At 56.7% G+C, this 16,094-nt stretch overlaps 1 protein-coding gene and 1 long non-coding RNA gene across 2 annotated transcripts in view; both read left to right on the top strand.

The window, feature by feature from the left end:
* Window positions 1-12,287, top strand: part of grk3 (G protein-coupled receptor kinase 3) — a 27,454-nt gene extending 15,167 nt beyond the window's left edge. Inside the window, exons 3-21 of the mRNA XM_084693279.1 lie at window positions 1,553-1,626; window positions 1,818-1,919; window positions 2,835-2,909; window positions 3,093-3,154; window positions 3,292-3,343; window positions 3,676-3,767; window positions 3,898-3,997; window positions 4,357-4,435; window positions 5,699-5,829; window positions 6,315-6,409; window positions 6,555-6,662; window positions 7,479-7,545; window positions 9,002-9,102; window positions 9,696-9,762; window positions 10,123-10,218; window positions 10,584-10,746; window positions 10,944-11,080; window positions 11,671-11,784; window positions 11,910-12,287. Coding sequence (XP_084549405.1) covers window positions 1,553-1,626; window positions 1,818-1,919; window positions 2,835-2,909; window positions 3,093-3,154; window positions 3,292-3,343; window positions 3,676-3,767; window positions 3,898-3,997; window positions 4,357-4,435; window positions 5,699-5,829; window positions 6,315-6,409; window positions 6,555-6,662; window positions 7,479-7,545; window positions 9,002-9,102; window positions 9,696-9,762; window positions 10,123-10,218; window positions 10,584-10,746; window positions 10,944-11,080; window positions 11,671-11,784; window positions 11,910-12,071 — 1,877 coding nt within the window. The 3' untranslated portion in view covers window positions 12,072-12,287. The remainder of the gene's footprint in view (window positions 1-1,552; window positions 1,627-1,817; window positions 1,920-2,834; window positions 2,910-3,092; window positions 3,155-3,291; window positions 3,344-3,675; window positions 3,768-3,897; window positions 3,998-4,356; window positions 4,436-5,698; window positions 5,830-6,314; window positions 6,410-6,554; window positions 6,663-7,478; window positions 7,546-9,001; window positions 9,103-9,695; window positions 9,763-10,122; window positions 10,219-10,583; window positions 10,747-10,943; window positions 11,081-11,670; window positions 11,785-11,909) is intronic.
* Window positions 12,288-12,442: 155 nt separating this feature from the next.
* On the top strand, window positions 12,443-15,630 carry LOC146220604 (uncharacterized). Its single transcript, XR_014750960.1, has 2 exons — window positions 12,443-12,895; window positions 13,071-15,630. It is a non-coding gene; the product is annotated as an uncharacterized LOC146220604 (long non-coding RNA).
* Window positions 15,631-16,094: the final 464 nt, after the last annotated feature.

Raw genomic sequence — 16,094 nt, 5'->3', positions numbered from 1 at the left:
GTGTGTGTGTGTGTGTGTGTGTGCGCGCGCGCGTTTCCATCTCTACCCGGCGCGCGTGCCTGTGTTGTCGATTGCCCCCCCCCCCCCCCCCCCGGCCGACTCCTTCCTGTCTTCTGGGGTGGGGCCTCGTCGCGTGCAAGGATTGGGGTCGCCGTGGAGATGAACCGGGGTTGCCATGGAGACGGGAGAAGACGATGTGGGGGGGGGGATGGTGTGGTGGCTCTCGTCTGTCTCGGCGGCCCCCTCGCGTCCCTGACCTCCTCTTGTGGCCGGCCCCGGACGCACATCTCTCTGCCTGCCCCCCCCCCCCCCGACCTTCAGTCACTCGGCTGAAGTGTGTGCGTGTGTGTGCGTGCGCGCGGGCGGGCGGGCGGGTGCGTGCGATCTCGTTAGTCTTCTATTTCGGCTGTGCTAAAGCTGGATGCTAATCAGCTAAAGGCACAGGGAGAAGCGGACACAGGAGGATAGACACACACACACACACACACACACACACAGCCACGCGAGCCACAACAACACGACGGACGTACCGCCGACACGTCCAGCCTCCCCCCCCCCCCTATGCAGAAGGCATGCGGGCGGGGGGTCAGCTAGCTGTGCCATTCACACGAAAAAAAAAAAACACCCATCAAGCACCAGATAGGCCGTGTGGACGACAGCGCTCGGTGTTCAAACGGCATCGCGATGAAGATCACAGCCGCTCGGCGTCGACGCACACACACACACACACACACACCTCGCAGCCACCGAGGCAATTACCATGGCAACACGAGGGCTCTGTGCTCAGATGGGTTTCTGTAGATAGTGTTTCTGAGCGTGAGATTTATTGCATGCTTTCTCTCTCTCTGTGTGTGTGTGTGTGTGTGCACTTGCGGCCCGCCCACGCGCAGCTTCGGGACGGGGCGTTAAGGTTTGTTCGTGTGTGTGTGTCTGTGTGGATCCATGGTCATAAAAGGGCGTTATTTCCTCCTTCTGTGGCCTACTTTGACTTGGCTCGACGGGCCCCTCAGGCTGGGTCAGAGTGCACCTGACCGGGGTGACGCGTCAAACGGCTCCCTCCGTCCGTCTGTCCGCGTCCCAGATCGGATTCGCGGAAGAAGTCCTCGGGCGGTTGATTAAGGCTAATCCACTCGAGTGGGATTTGGGCCTCGGCGGTTGGCGTGGGCCGTTTGAGCGAGCGCTCGAGCGCGCGTGTTTTTGTTCTGCTCTCCGGCCCTGTGCCACCGCTTTGGGCCCGGTCGCTGCTGTGGTCAAGGACTAGCACGCACACACACACACACACACACACGCACACCTGAGTGAAATGGGGTGCCCCCGGCCGTGTAGCCAAGAGGGCAAGAGCAGCGTACCGTTCAGGCCATTTCCTCCACCTCCTCCTCCCTCTGCCGTCTCCCTGCTCTCCTGTATGTCTTCAACGTCAATACAAACCGCATTGATTGTATTGTCGTTTTTATTTTTGGACCCCGCACAGCTCCGGAGAGACGGCGCGTGTGTGTGTGTGCGTGGAGGCTCATTGTGTGTTCCTCTGTGTGTGTGTGTGTGTCCCCCCCAGGCTTCCTGCTGTTTAAGGACTTCTGTATGACGGAGATCGATGAGGCCGTGCCTCAGCTCAAGTTCTACGAAGAGGTGAGGAGGACGACTCTGCTGTGGGCTGGGGTGTGTGTGTGTGTGTGTGGCTGTCTGTGGGTATACAGCGCACGGGATTACAGTGCATGTGATGTTTGAGATTTGGGTTAATCCTGAATTAGGACGCTGAGAAACGTGTGATTGTGTCTTCTGATTGTGTGTGTGTGTGTGTGTGCGCGTGTGCGTTCCAGATTAGGGACTATGAGAAGCTGGACTCTGAGGAGGAGAGGTTGTGTCGCAGCAGACAGATCTACGACGGCTACATCATGAAGGAGCTGCTGTCCTGTTCACATGTGAGAACACACACACACACACACACACACACACAGGGGGCCGCAGCACCTACCCCAAGGGCTCGTGTCATCGCCGTGGTCGCGGTGACAGCCCCCCCCCCCTCCGCGTGTCAGCAACACGGTCTGCGCGCTGGGGCGTTGGACGAGCGCCAGCTCTGACCGCCCGGTGTCCGTGTCTGGGCTCGTCACAACATCCTCCCATCACTCACACGCCAAACGCTGGTTCCTGACCCCGGCTAAATCGAGACGAGCGTGATGACGCCCTGCGACGCCCCCCCCCCCCCCCCAGCCCTCTGGACCCACCTTTTCTCCTGTCATTGTGAAAAGGAAGGCACCGATGGCGTAGTCACACACACACACACACACACACCCACGCAGGACACACAAGGTTGGTCGTCGAGCTCGGTGGCAGAGCATTTGACTGCAGGTCAAGAGGTCGCGAGTTCAAATCCCTCCTCCCCTCCACCCCCCCCCCCGCAGCCCCCGTATATGTCACGGTAGATGAAAGTATGAGCCAAGCTGGGCTGAGGACAGGTGAGTGGGGGGGGGGGGGGGGTCAGGAGCGCAGCGGAGGGCGGCCTGAACACACACACACACACACACACAGGGGACTGCCTCCCACCCATTTCAAGGGGGGGTGGGGGGGATCGGTTCACACGAGTCTATGTCGTCGCAGTTGGGGTGAGTCCGAAGGCTATGTTTGTTTGGACCTTGGTGTCTGGCGCCCCTCACGTCACCTCTCACCTCTCTCTCTCTGTGTCTCTCTCTCTGTTTCTCTTCCTCTCTCTCTCTTGCTCTCCCTCTCTCTCTCTCTCCCTCTCTCTGTGTCTCTCTCTGTTTCTCTCTCCCTCTCTCTCCCTCTCTCTTCCTCTCTCTCTCTTGCTCTCTCCCCCTCTTTCTCCTTCTCCCTGCCAGCCCTTCTCTAAGAAGGCAGTGGACCATGTGCAGACCCACTTGGCCAAGAAGCAAGTGCCGCCCACTCTCTTCCAGGTAAACATGCTTATCTCACGGTCACGACACACACACACACACACACTCACGACGCAGACAGGACACACACGACGCAGACACGACACACATACACTGAAACGTTTGCTGCAACGCACACACACACAGTCTTTCTACCATTCTAACTCGGTGTGTGTGTGTGCGCGTGTGTGTGTGTGTGTGCAGCCGTACATAGTGGAGATCTGCGACAGCCTGAGAGGGACTATATTCCAGAAGTTCATAGAGAGGTGAGCCGGTGCAGGTGGCTGAGGGGGTTTCTGTGGGTTCAGTTCGTTGTTTTTCTTGCCTTTAGACTTAACCCTCCCTCTTCCCCCTCTCCATCTGTCTGTCTCTCTCTCTCTCTCTCTCTCGGCCCCCTCCACAGTGACAAATTCACCCGTTTCTGCCAGTGGAAGAATGTGGAGCTGAACATTCATGTGAGTAGGGGATGCTGCTGGGCTTTAACGAACATCTGGTCACAGGGCTGAACTCTGAGAACTCTGAGGGGGTTGAAGCTGACTGTGGCTCTCTCTCCCTCTCCCTCTCCCTCTCCCTCTCCCTCTCCCTCTCCCTCTCCCTCTCCCTCTCCCCCTCCCCCTCCCCCTCCCCCTCCCCCTCCCCCTCTCCCCTCTCCCTCTCCCTCACCCTCTCCCTCACCCTCTCCCTCACTCTCTCCCTCTCTCCTTCCATCCGTCTCCCTCTTCCCTGTTCTCTCCCTCCTCATCTCTCTCTCTTTCCCTCCCTCTCCCTCTCTACATCCCTCCCCCAGTTGACCATGAACGACTTCAGCGTGCATCGCATCATCGGCAGGGGCGGCTTCGGCGAGGTGTACGGCTGCAGGAAGGCCGACACCGGCAAGATGTGAGTGGGCCCACGGAAAGCACCGGAGGAACGCGGGACTCCCGCTTCTCACCCAGTGAAACCGGCACGTCGATTACCGTCTGACCCCCTCTCGTGTGCGCGCGCGTGTGTGTGTGTGTGGGGGGGTTAGGTACGCCATGAAGTGCTTGGATAAGAAGAGGATTAAGATGAAGCAGGGCGAGACGCTGGCGCTGAACGAGAGGATCATGCTGTCGCTGGTCAGCACAGGGGTGAGTGTGACTCTGTGACACCGTGAGCGCCCGCGTCACCCCCCTCTGGGTGACGCCACTGGCCCTGGTGGCCGATGTGATGAGGGGGATTCGGATCATTTACTCGCGCTCCTCTCTCCCTTGTTCTCTCTTTTTCGGTCTCACTTATCTCTCTGTTCCTCTCTCTCTGCCTCTCTCTCTCTCCCCTTCTCTTTCTCCCCCTCCCTCTCTCTCTCTCTGCCTCTCACTCTCTCTCTCTCTCTCTCCCTGTCTCCCTCTCTCCTCTCCCTCTCCCTCTCTCTCTCTCTCTCTCTCTCTCTCTCTCTCTCTCTCTCTCTCTCTCCCCCTCTCTCTCTCTCTCCCCCTCTCCCTCTCTCCAGGACTGCCCGTTCATCGTGTGTATGACGTATGCCTTCCACACCCCCGACAAACTCTGCTTCATCCTGGACCTGATGAACGGTACAGAACCCCCCCCCCCCTCCTCTCCTCTTCCCTGAATCCCTCATTCCTTCCCATGGTCCTCTCTCCCGAGGCAGGATGTGCCAGCCAATCAGAGGGAGGTTCTGATCCTCCCCACGCAGAGACACGGTTCCATATATGGGCGCTACGTCGATGTATTTATCCATTTCGAATACGTTAGCACGAACCCTACAAGCCAGTAGGATTGAAGAAAACACTCTTGGCTTCACAGTAGCGGCACGCGCGCGCACGCACACACACACACTCTGTTGTGGAAATAGTTCAGGGGTTATAATCATTGGACAACCAGTTTATGAGAGGGAGAGAGAGAGAGGGAGAGAGAGAGAGAGAGAGGGAGAGAGAGGGAGAGAGGGGGAGGGAGAGAGAGAGGGAGAGAGACAGGGGGACGTCTCTCCGAGGCATGAAGGCCAGAGGCCCACAGCAGAGCAGACACAGGGGGCATCAACACAGCAGCCACCAGATGTCTGTCATTCAGTCAGCCGGATCCCACATCAGGGACGGGACAGCCGCGGTACCCGAGGAAGGGCTTCACCACGTCGGGACTCCTCGGAGCGAGGTCGGCTTGCGCTGCCAACCGGGCTGCACAGGGCCGGCACCTGGTCGATTCCGCCTGTGGGGTGAATCCCGTCGATCCCAGACACGACGGAGCCGCGCGCCCAGCTGCTGATGGCGCTTCACATTGGGTTTCCCCCCCCAGCAAGTCCTTGGATTTCCCCCACATACACGCACACACAGGGTTGAGTTCTCCCGCCCCCTCCATCTCTCACCTGTCTGTCGTGAGACGGGAGGCCGATCCGTTTGGGCGACTGTTACGGTTCCTGCTCGTCATCGCCGAGGGTCTGTGCTGTTGTGGCTGCCGGGGGGAGGCAGGATATGAAACGTGTCCGGGCAGACACAGGGGTAGCATGTTGATCCTCATCCGCCATCGCAACGCCATCGCCCCAGAGGTTAGGGACGGATATCAGGCCGGTCGGCGATCTTATTGCTCTCCTGCTGACTCCTCCGTGTGTGTGTGTGTGTGGGGGGGGGAGGGGGGTCAGATGGCTGAGCGGTTAGGGAGTCGGGCTGGTAATCAGAAGGTTGTTGGTTCGATGCCCGGCTGTGCCAAATGACGTTGTGTCCTTGGGCAAGGCACTTCACCCTACTTGCCTCGGGGGAATGTCCCTGTACTCACTGTAAGTCCCTCTGGATAAGAGCGTCTGCTAAATGACTAAATGTAAGTGTGTGTGTGTGTGCGTGCAGGAGGCGACCTGCACTACCACCTCTCCCAGCACGGCGTGTTCAGCGAGAAGGAGATGCGCTTCTATGCGGCCGAGATCATCCTGGGGCTGGAGCACATGCACAACCGCTTTGTCGTGTACAGGGACCTCAAGGTGAGACCCCAACACACACACACACTCCTGTCCTGGTGGTCTGACCCATCTGGATTCTACTGCTCTGTTCTGATGAGTTAAATGAGAGAGAGAGAGACAGAGAGAGACAGAGAGAGACAGAGAGACAGAGAGACAGAGAGAGAGAGAGAGAGAGACAGAGAGAGAGAGAGAGACAGAGAGAGAGAGAGAGACAGAGAGAGAGAGAGTGACAGAGAGACAGAGAGATGAGCTGACAGTAACCGCTATCCAGCGACAGACGCATTGGAGGTCGTGGAGGGGAAGCAGCAGAAGCTAAGCAGGCCGGGACACTTCCTGTGCGCCGTGTGATATATATTCTTTTCTCCCCCCCCCCCTCGTGCGAACGTGTCGAGAAACTGAAGCGCGACGAATGCTTGTGGTTTGAAAACACCGTTTCCGACCCTCATCTGGTGTGCATCTCTCTCTCTCTCTCTTCCTTTCGCTCCGTCTCTCTCTCTCCTCGTCAGCCCGCCAACATCTTATTGGACGAGCACGGTCACGTGCGCATCTCTGACCTGGGTCTGGCCTGCGACTTCTCCAAGAAGAAACCGCACGCCAGCGTGTGAGTAGACGCCGTAGAGAAGAGGAGGGTGGTGGTGTGTGTGGGGGGGGAGGGGGGGTGTCTGCGAAGAGCCGTGTCCGGTGTGTGTGTGTGGCTCGCCGACGCTGACGTTCTGCTGTGTCCATCACCCCCCCCTCCCCCACAGCGGTACCCACGGTTACATGGCGCCCGAGGTGCTGCAGAAGGGGACGGCGTACGACAGCAGCGCCGACTGGTTCTCCCTGGGCTGCATGCTGTTCAAACTGCTCCGAGGGTACGGCCCGCCTCGCGCACACACCCACACACACACAACCACACACCCACACACAACCACACAACCACACACACCCACACACACACAACCCCACAGACACACACGCACACACACACACCCGTCTGCCTTCCCTCTCCCTTTTACCTCTGTTTGATGTGTGTGCGAGCGCGCGTGCGAGCGAGCGCGCGTTTGATCTGGAGTGTGTAAATGCCAGAGGTCCGGGCCCAGTAGGTCAGATATCTGAAAAGGGAGGTGCGCGCGCGTCCGTGCGCGTGTGGCGCTAGGTACGGCGTGAAGTGGAGCGAGGGGGGGGGGAGAGGGAGGGAGGGAGGGAGGGAGAGAGAGGGGAGGAAGAGGTGGCTGGCTTGGAGGCTGACGTGTTCCTCCATTGATGTGTGTGTGTCAGTGTGAGCGTGTTTGGACACTTCAAAGACCAGAATAGGGCCGGGGGGGGGGGGTTTGTATGTGTGGTGGGGTCAGGACAGTCAGAACAGGCTGTTCAGTTGAATTTCCTCTCCCCTCCGATCCTACCCGGTGAGGTGTGGGCTTCACTCTGGCCCCAGAGTCCGCTCTTCTTCTCCTCCTTCCTTAACCCTTTTTCTATCACGGCCACCTCTCGCATTGGCTTCCCCTTTTTTCGTCCTTCCTGTTGTGGTAGTAACGACCTCTTCGCTCTCTCTCTCTCCCCCCATCTCTCTCTTTTGGGGGCGGGGGATTCTGTCTCTCCCTCTCTCTTTTCCCTATCTCTCTCTCTCTGTCTCTCCCTCTCTCTCTCTCTCTCCTGTCTCTCTCTCTCCTGTCTCTCTCTCTCTCCAGGCACAGTCCCTTCAGACAGCACAAGACCAAAGACAAACACGAAATCGACCGAATGACCCTCACCATGGTAAGGCCCTCGTCTGCGCTCGAGGTAAACACTCACCTCGCCAGCCGTCACGCGCGCGCGCACACGCGCGGCCAATGTCCCGTATGCACCCTGTCAAGCGCCGATGCCACATGACAGGTCGCCGCGTACACAGGCCAGACACGGCATGTGGGCACGGCCGTGTTGACACTGTGGTACGTCCGCACGCAGCGTAGGACCAGTGCGTGGTTCTGTATGTTTACGTATGTGTATTCGGGGCCGGTTCTCCTCTCCGTGTGTGCCCTTGTCACATGCAAGCGCGCTTTCCTTCCTGGTCCACGCCTGGCTGTTGACAAGCGATGCCTACCGAGTGTGTGTGTTCCAGGATCTGTCTGTTTGTCTGTCTTTACTGTCTGTATGTCTCTATTTACTGTCTGTCTGTCTGTCTCTACTGTCTGTCTCTTTACTGTCTCTACTCTTTCTCTCTCTCTCTACGGTCTCTCTCTCTCTCTACTGTCTCTCTCTCTCTCTCTACGGTCTCTCTCTACGGTCTCTCTCTCTTTCTCTCTCTCTCTACGGTCTCTCTCTCTTTCTCTCTCTCTCTACGGTCTCTCTCTCTCTCTCTACGATCTCTCTCTCTCTCTCTACGGTCTCTCTCTCTTTTTCCTGTGTGTGCTCTGCCGGGGGCTGTACCTGGCCATGGTTGAGAGATCTGGACAAACATGGAGGAGAGAGGGCATTTGCATCCTTGCTTTGCATTTCTCTCCCTGCTTGCTACCATGGGCATCGCATTACAGTCCTCACCCCCCTGTGCATGTCTGTGTCGCACGCGCGCGCGCACGCACGAGCATGCCCTCTGTATGGCCGGGTGGAGTGTGATCTTTCATATAGGACCCTAATCCAGATTAGATTTTTTAATCCAGCCACTTACCCTTGTTTATCCCCTGTAATCCCTGTGCGTCTCTGTGCTGTTTAAATCCAGACCCCGATCACAGATTGTCATTGGCTCCGTCTGTGTCTCCCTGTTAGTGAACCATTCGGGATTGTTTTTAATACTGAAACATTGTCGATACGTGTGTGTGCGCGCGTGTGTGCGCGTGCAGAGGGGGCGGAGTCATTGCTTTCCTTTGGTGTCTCAAACTCTCCGCTAAGCCCGACTTGTATCTGCACATGATTGTCGAGAACCACATGAGATAGAATTTCAACTCCTTGCTGGTAATAGGGGGATTAGCACTGCCCCAGGACGTCTGAACCGATTTAGTCTGACGAGGCCTCCACCTTCATCTTTCCATGTCCCCCCCCCACCCCTCTCTCTCTCTCTCTCTCTCTCTCTCTCTCTCTCTCTCTCTCTCTCTCTCTCTCTCTCTCTCTCTCTCTCTCTCTCTCTCTCTCTCTCTCTCTCTCTCTCTCCCCCTCCCTCCCTCCCTCTCTCTCTCTCTCCCTCTCTCTCTCTCTCTCTCTCTCTCTCTCTCTCTCTCTCTCTCTCCTCTTCCTGTAGAATGTGGAGCTCCCAGACTCCTTCTCGGTGGAGCTGAAAGGCCTACTGGAGGGCCTTCTGCAGAGAGATGTCGCCAAGAGGCTGGGCTGTCTGGGAAGAGGGTACGCACGCACGCACACACTCTACACCTGATGCTCTCATTAGATTCCGCAGCTGGGCCAACGGCTGGGGGTTGAAAGGAGTTCACCCTCCCTGATAGTAGGGCCGTGGGCCGGGGGGGGGGGGGGGGTCGACCCATTACATTACATTTACGTTTAGTCATTTAGCACACGCTCTTATCCAGAGCGACTTACAGTGAGTACAGGGACATTTCCCCCGAGGCAAGTAGGGTGAAGTGCCTTGCCCAAGGACACAATGTCATTTGGCACGGCCGGGAATCGATCTAGCAACCTTCAGATTACTAGCCCGATTCCCTAACCGCTCAGCCATCTGACTCCTGGTCGAAATCGCCTCCGGGATGATGGGGCGGGGGGGGGGGGGGGGGGGGGGGTGGATCCAATTAAAGCAGCTTGCTGGTCCACCGAACCTGTGAATGGGGTGACTGTGCTGTTTTGTGTGCTGTTGTTTGTTTCGTTTTTTACCGGAGACGCCGTGGTAAATACTGCCACCCGGTGGACGCGGTGAAAAGTATTTTGGGAACTGACCCTCGTCCTCTTTTTCCCCCGTGTGTCGCTCTGCAAACACACACACACAGGGCACCAGAGGTGAAGGAGCATCTGTTCTTCAAAGGCATCGATTGGCAGCAGGTGTATCTCCAGAAGGTAAGCCCGGTTGGGCGTATGTGGGCGGGTCTCCGGAGTCTGGGGGCGGGGGGTGATGGTTGTTGTCATAGTTATGCCCAGTGGTCGTTATGGGGGTGCCCGTTCATGGCCGAGTTCCCTCGGCTCACTCCGCCCCCGAGGCCTCCCAGGGGCATGGGGGGGGGGGGGGGGGAGGTCACCGCTCGGTTGCCGCGGTGACGCCTCCGCTTCGGGACGGCTGTGGCGAGACGTGCCTCGTTGTCCCGGTCGCCACATCTGAAACGCGTCTGTCTTCGCCTCTCCCGCTTTCGTGTTTCCTCCCCCCCGGTCCCCTCTCTCCTCCGTCTCTTATCTCCTCCCCTCTCCTCCCTCCTCCCCCAGTACTCCCCTCCCCTCATTCCTCCCAGGGGAGAGGTGAACGCCGCCGACGCCTTCGACATCGGCTCCTTCGACGAGGAGGACACCAAGGGGATCAAGGTAGAGCGAGCCCGCTCCACACACACACACACACACACACACACAGGAGGATATGCAGTGGACATCCCATCAGTGTTTAATAATGCTGGTGTGAAGGGTGAGAGCCAGCAGAGAACACACCAGCCTGCCTGAACAGAGCGAGGCTGCTTTGCTGTCACGGGAAATGTCAATGAAAAGGCTGCCAAGCAGTCTTGGCTTTGATCACAACCTCGCCTTTTCCCTCCCTCTCTCTCTGTCTCTCTCTCTCTCTCTCTCTCTCTCTCTCTCTCTCTCTCTCTCTCTCTCTCTCTCTCTCCCTGTCTCTCTCTCTCCCTCCCCCCCTCTCTCTCTGTCTGTCTCTCTCTCCCTCCCCCCCCTCTCTCCAGCTGCTGGACAGTGATCAGGAGCTGTATAAGAACTTCCCCCTGGTCATCTCGGAGCGCTGGCAGCAGGAGGTGGCGGAGACCGTCTACGAGGCCGTCAACTCGGACACGGACAAGAACGAGGCGCGCAAGCGGGCCAAGAATAAACAGCTGGGCCACGAGGAGGGTGAGACACACACACACACACGCACGATGACTCTGAACACACACGCACGATGACTCTCTGAACACACACACACACACGCACGATGACTCTCTGAACACACACACAACACACACCACGACTTCCACACACACACACACACACGCAGGCAGGCTCTGAGCGCAGTGTGTGTCCGTCCCCCCCCCCCCCCCCCCCTCCAGACTACGCCCTGGGGAAGGACTGCATCATGCATGGCTACATGCTGAAGCTGGGGAACCCCTTCCTAACCCAGTGGCAGCGCCGCTACTTCTACCTGTTCCCCAACCGGGTGGAGTGGAGGGGAGAGGGCGAGTCACGGGTGAGTCTCACGCGCGCACGCACGCACGTCTACCCCTGTTTGTGTCCGTGTGTCGTCCGTCTGTCCGTGACCGCAAAGTCCGTGTTGTCTGTCCTTATGTGGCTCCTCTCGAAAGGACAAGTGGCCAAAAACCCTGCGAAGGCACATGCCCGCGGTGAGTAGGGGAGCGAGGGTACAGTCCTTAGGGCCGTCACGCTAGGCCGTCGTTGGTCCCGCCCCCCTCACCCACCCGCCCGGCCAACCAGGTGCTCCAGACACAGTAGAGCCCGCCCCCTCCACCCCACCAGGAGAGTAGAGCTGACCCCGCAGCTTAGAAGAAAGAAACCCCCGCTGGAGGGGAGACCGAGGAAGTCTCTTTTACGTCCGAGTTCCCGCCAAGAGGCTTTCCCGGCCCCCCCCCCCCCCCCCGGCCCACAGCGCTCCGTAACTGCCCCCCCCCCCCCCCCCCCCCCCCCCCCCCCCCCCCCCCCGGGCCCCGCTTCTCAGATCTCTCCCTCCTCCTCCCCTGCCCCCCGACCTGTCGTGTTGGCGGTTCGTTTCGTGACTGGCGGTGTGTGTGTGTGGCGTCGTCCGTCTCTTCCCCCCCGCAGCAAAACCTGCTGACGATGGAGCAGATCGTGACGGTGGAGGAGACGCAGATCAAGGACAAGAAGTGCATCCTGCTGCGCATCAAGGGGGGGAAGCAGTTTGTGCTGCAATGCGAGGTAGGTCACCACCCCTCCCTCCCTCCCCGCATCTACGAGTTCCCCCGCCCGTCTCGTGACCCTACAACCCTGTGGAAGACGTTTGGTCAACAAGGACGTGTCTGTGTGTGTGTGTGTGTGCGCAGAGCGACCCGGAGTTCGTGCAGTGGAAGAAGGAGCTGACGGAGGCCTTCACCGAGGCCCAGAAGCTGCTGCGCCGGGCGCCCAAAGTCATCGGCAAGGGCCGGGCGCCCGTGGTGGAGCTCTCCAAACCCCCCCTCACACACCGCAACAGCAACGGCCTGTGAACACACACACACGGCCCTCGACACCAAACACACACACGCGCCCACACGCACGCACACACGTTTATATATACATACACACACACACGTCACGCTTCTTCTGCCCGCCCCCTCACTTGCCATCAGCCACAAGGCCCCGTCACCGGTACATTTGCTGTCTCACACACACACACACACACACACACAATAAAGCTTCACTTGATAGTGTGTGTGTTTGTGTGGGGTGGGGTGGGGTGGGGGGGGGGGGGGGTGCGGAGCGCAGGCACCCCCAAACCCTGCCGGTCCAAACTCCACGCCCCGGGAAAAACGAAAAGGGAGGGAGGAAGACAAAGAGGACCCACCCCCCCTCCCCTCCCACCCCCCACCCTCCCTCCCCAGGCACGTCGACAGAGGGAACCCTCTGCATGCACCCAGAGGGAGGACGAGTCCTCTCCCCTTCTCCTGCCTCTCTCTCTCTCTCTCCTCCCCACGCCCCTCCCCTCCTTCCGACCGGTACACGCGAGACGTTTCACGCGCGGCTCGCACCGACCGTCCTCGGCGGAATGGGGGGGGGGGGGGGGGGAGGCTTGACCCCGTGGTGAGTGTTTTATCCTCGGTCAGCTCCCCCTCCCCCCTTCTCATCCCTCCTTCCTGGAACCCACGGGGTCTCCTTGCCCCCCTCCCCACCACCCCTCAGACTGGATTACAGCAGGGGGGGGGGGGGGGGGGCAGAGACCGAAAGAGACTTCGACCAATGGCGGCGCTCAGGAAGTGGACTATAGCCAATGGCGTCTGGCGGTGTGGGAATCCACGGCGTTGCTCTCTTGTGCGACAGTAGACTGGTGGAGGTGAGGACCCTGGGGGGGCTGGAGCTGAGGCTCTCCTCTCGTCTCCACCCTTAAATCTGCCCGGGATTCGGCGAGGAGAAAGAGGATCGTGTGTGTGTTTGTCTGTAACCGTCTGGTTGTCTCTGTCTGTGTGTGTGTGTGTGTGTGTGTGTGCGCACGTGTGTGTGTGTTTCAGTGAGGTGAAGGCTGCCCAGAGGAGGGAGGGCCTCAGCAGGGAATGTGTTTCTGTTCTCTAAAGCAGGATGGTGAGGCGGGGGAGGGACAAACGACAACACGAAAAACAAAATAGCTCGACGGTTTTTCCGGGAAAAAACTTTTTTCGCTAAAGACACTTTTCAGCCCCTCGACTCCCACGTACGCTCCGTTCATCATTTAAGTGCATAAAGTGCCAACGTCAATATTTACTTGAGTCACCTGAGAAACCTAGGACCCGTTTGGGGGGGGGGGGTGAGTGAGCCGCCGTCGTTCCCCCGGATACCGCGGAGCTGGGCTGTTACATTCCAACGTGCGACTGTCACCGAAACGCAGGAAAGCGCAAGGACGGCCTTCTCGCGTCCTGTCACCATGGATACCGATTTTTCAGTGTGCAACGAACACAGCTGGGGGAACCATGGCAAATGGGGGCAGCCGCGAGGACCTCGTATCCATGGGGACCGGTAACCGCGGGCAACCGAGGAAGAGACACGTGAGGGAGATGAAGACTTGGTGGAGCGACGGAACGAGGAGAGGAGTCGAGAGAGGAGTGGGGGGATTGGAGCAACTGACTCTGGGTACTGTGGGTCTGAGTGTATATAAACAACCCTAGCCCTGTGCATCTCAAGTATATTACTCTGTTTGCATCGTTGGGGGCTTCCGGTCTGCCTGTCCGTTAATCTGTCCTTCTGTCTCTAGGCTGGGGGGAGGTGTGTGTGTGTGTGTGTGGGGGGGCTTTCAATCAGTTGCGGCGCGCGTCCCTCAGAGTTGGAGGGAATGTTCTAGAACATTTCGGAGGTGCGAAGGGACAAAAGAAGTCAGGGCGGGCCTTGTAAGTCTGTGTGGGCGTACCGTCAATATCAGTCATGCTGCAATCAAGAATTCGATGATTTACACACACACACACACACACAGGTTTCCAGAGAGCACGGGGGGGGGATGTGTCAGGACATGTCGGGGTGGGGATGTGGAAGCCACAGCCTAAATCAGAGACGTTCAGCCTGTTTTTTTGTTTTTGTTTTTTGGCGATGAGAATCTTTTCCTGAACGAGATTGCGGACGCTCTCGTTTGGAAAGTGAACGAGCGACGGGGCGTCCAACCCGACGAGGCCCGGCGGAAAAGGGGGGGGGCGGGATTGGCTGATGACTTCAGGGTTTTCGTGCAGTAAAAATGTGTCTTTGTCCGTCGTCGAGTTGATGCATTTCTAGAATTGTGACTTGCATGTGTGACAGGGAGCTTATTTTAGGGTTTCATTCTTAGTAGCCTTTACCAGCCGGGGGAAGACGTCGTCTTAGAGAGAAACGCTGTCACCTTTGAAGGTGTCTTTTAATTTTGAATTGGAAACCAAAATGGTTGTTTAGTTTTTTGGGTTGTAATTTTCATTGAAACTATGTTGTTGCACCTTTTGATGAGCCCAATGTGTTACTTACTAGTTGTTAAATGTGCCAAAAAAAAACACCCTGTTGCTGAGTCATACGCTGTTCTGAACCAATGACATCCCTGTGTTCAGAACTTGGACCCCTATAGCTCAGCAACACCCTCCTGCCACAATGGCTGCAATCCACGACACGCACCACACACACACACACACCTGCGCAGTTAACCTCAACAGGAGAGAATGGTTTTGGGGGTGTGTATTTCAAGGGGTACAACAACAAACAAAAAAAACGCAAAAAAAAAGAATACAACTGACCAAATGTGCAAGTCGTGTGTGGCTGCAAGCACTGGAGGGGCCTTTGCAACCCCGGAACATCACCCGGCTCTGTGCTCGCTGACGACGGTCGATTTATTCCACAGTGTCTGTATGTTGTGTGTGTGTGTGTGTGCGCGCGCGCACGCATGTCTGCGTGCAGCATAATCGCTTTGTATGTTTATTAAGTGATGTTTTAGTCATCCACACGTTCTCAGCACACACACTCGCTTGACACGAGACAAGGAAAAAGGATGGCATATAGGAAAACAAACTAACAAAAAGTATATATAAATATATGTGTATATGAAATGACAAATGCTCTAGGTTTATTTAAATGATTTTAACGTAGGAACAAAAAGATTCATTGTTTTGGGGGCGGTTCCGGGTCTTAATGTGAGTAAAACTGTTTGTGGTGAAGATTTCAGCTCAGATCTTGCACATGACGACTTTAGCTATTGTACCAGCGAGTTACAGATGATTATTTTTGTTTGAATACCAGATTTTTTTTTGTTGCTCTCTTTCATATTTATTGTGTGTTTGGGGAACTAGCGCCCCCTGTCTACGAGCTCACCCTCCCTGAGATCTTGCTGTAGAAATCCTCTGGTCCACACCCATCAGAAAATACTCTGTTTTTCATGTGCCACATACAAACGCAAATACTACTGGCTTTGGGTTATTACCAATAAAGTTATGATGAGGATGAATATTATTGATGATATTATTCAATGATTATTGTTATGAAATTTATTTTTATTTTGATGATTTTCTTTTCGTTTTCAGGACAGGTAGGAACGTAAGTGTTGGACTGCTTATAAAAACAGTTCAGAAATAAACATCATTTTTTCGTGTTGCTTTGTGTGACGCGTCTGTTATTGGCCTGTACACCCTCTGTTCTGAGTAAAGGGTTGCTCGGAGAGTCTTCGGGGAAATAACGAGCAACACTTCGGAAACCCTTAATGAGCGAAATCATTTCACAGCATGATCGAGTGAGACGACTAGTCTCTCTGGGTTTGAATCCAGCAGGTCGTGATAAGGACAGAGTAGGCCACAACCGTTTACAATCAAACTCCAGCCGTGACCATGTCTCTTTCCATGCGGCCGCAGTACTCAGATGAGATTGTGGACCTGTTCACGCTAATTAAATAAATGTTCCTTTTTCCTTCTATGAGATCATCGCTGATTACATCTGCTTCGTTTTGACCTGTGAATCCATGACGTTAGACCCACGTTTACAAGAGTAGAAGGCGCTAGAACATTGTTAGTTCCTGCTGGGCCTAGGTTTGGGGTTTAGGTAGAACACATCCAGTGCTATAA

This window comes from Hypomesus nipponensis, chromosome 27 (assembly GCF_054491055.1).
Source record: "Hypomesus nipponensis isolate SF chromosome 27, ASM5449105v1, whole genome shotgun sequence".
Classification (NCBI taxonomy): Eukaryota; Metazoa; Chordata; class Actinopteri; order Osmeriformes; family Osmeridae; genus Hypomesus; species Hypomesus nipponensis.
This window is presented reverse-complemented; position numbering and strand designations above follow the sequence as displayed.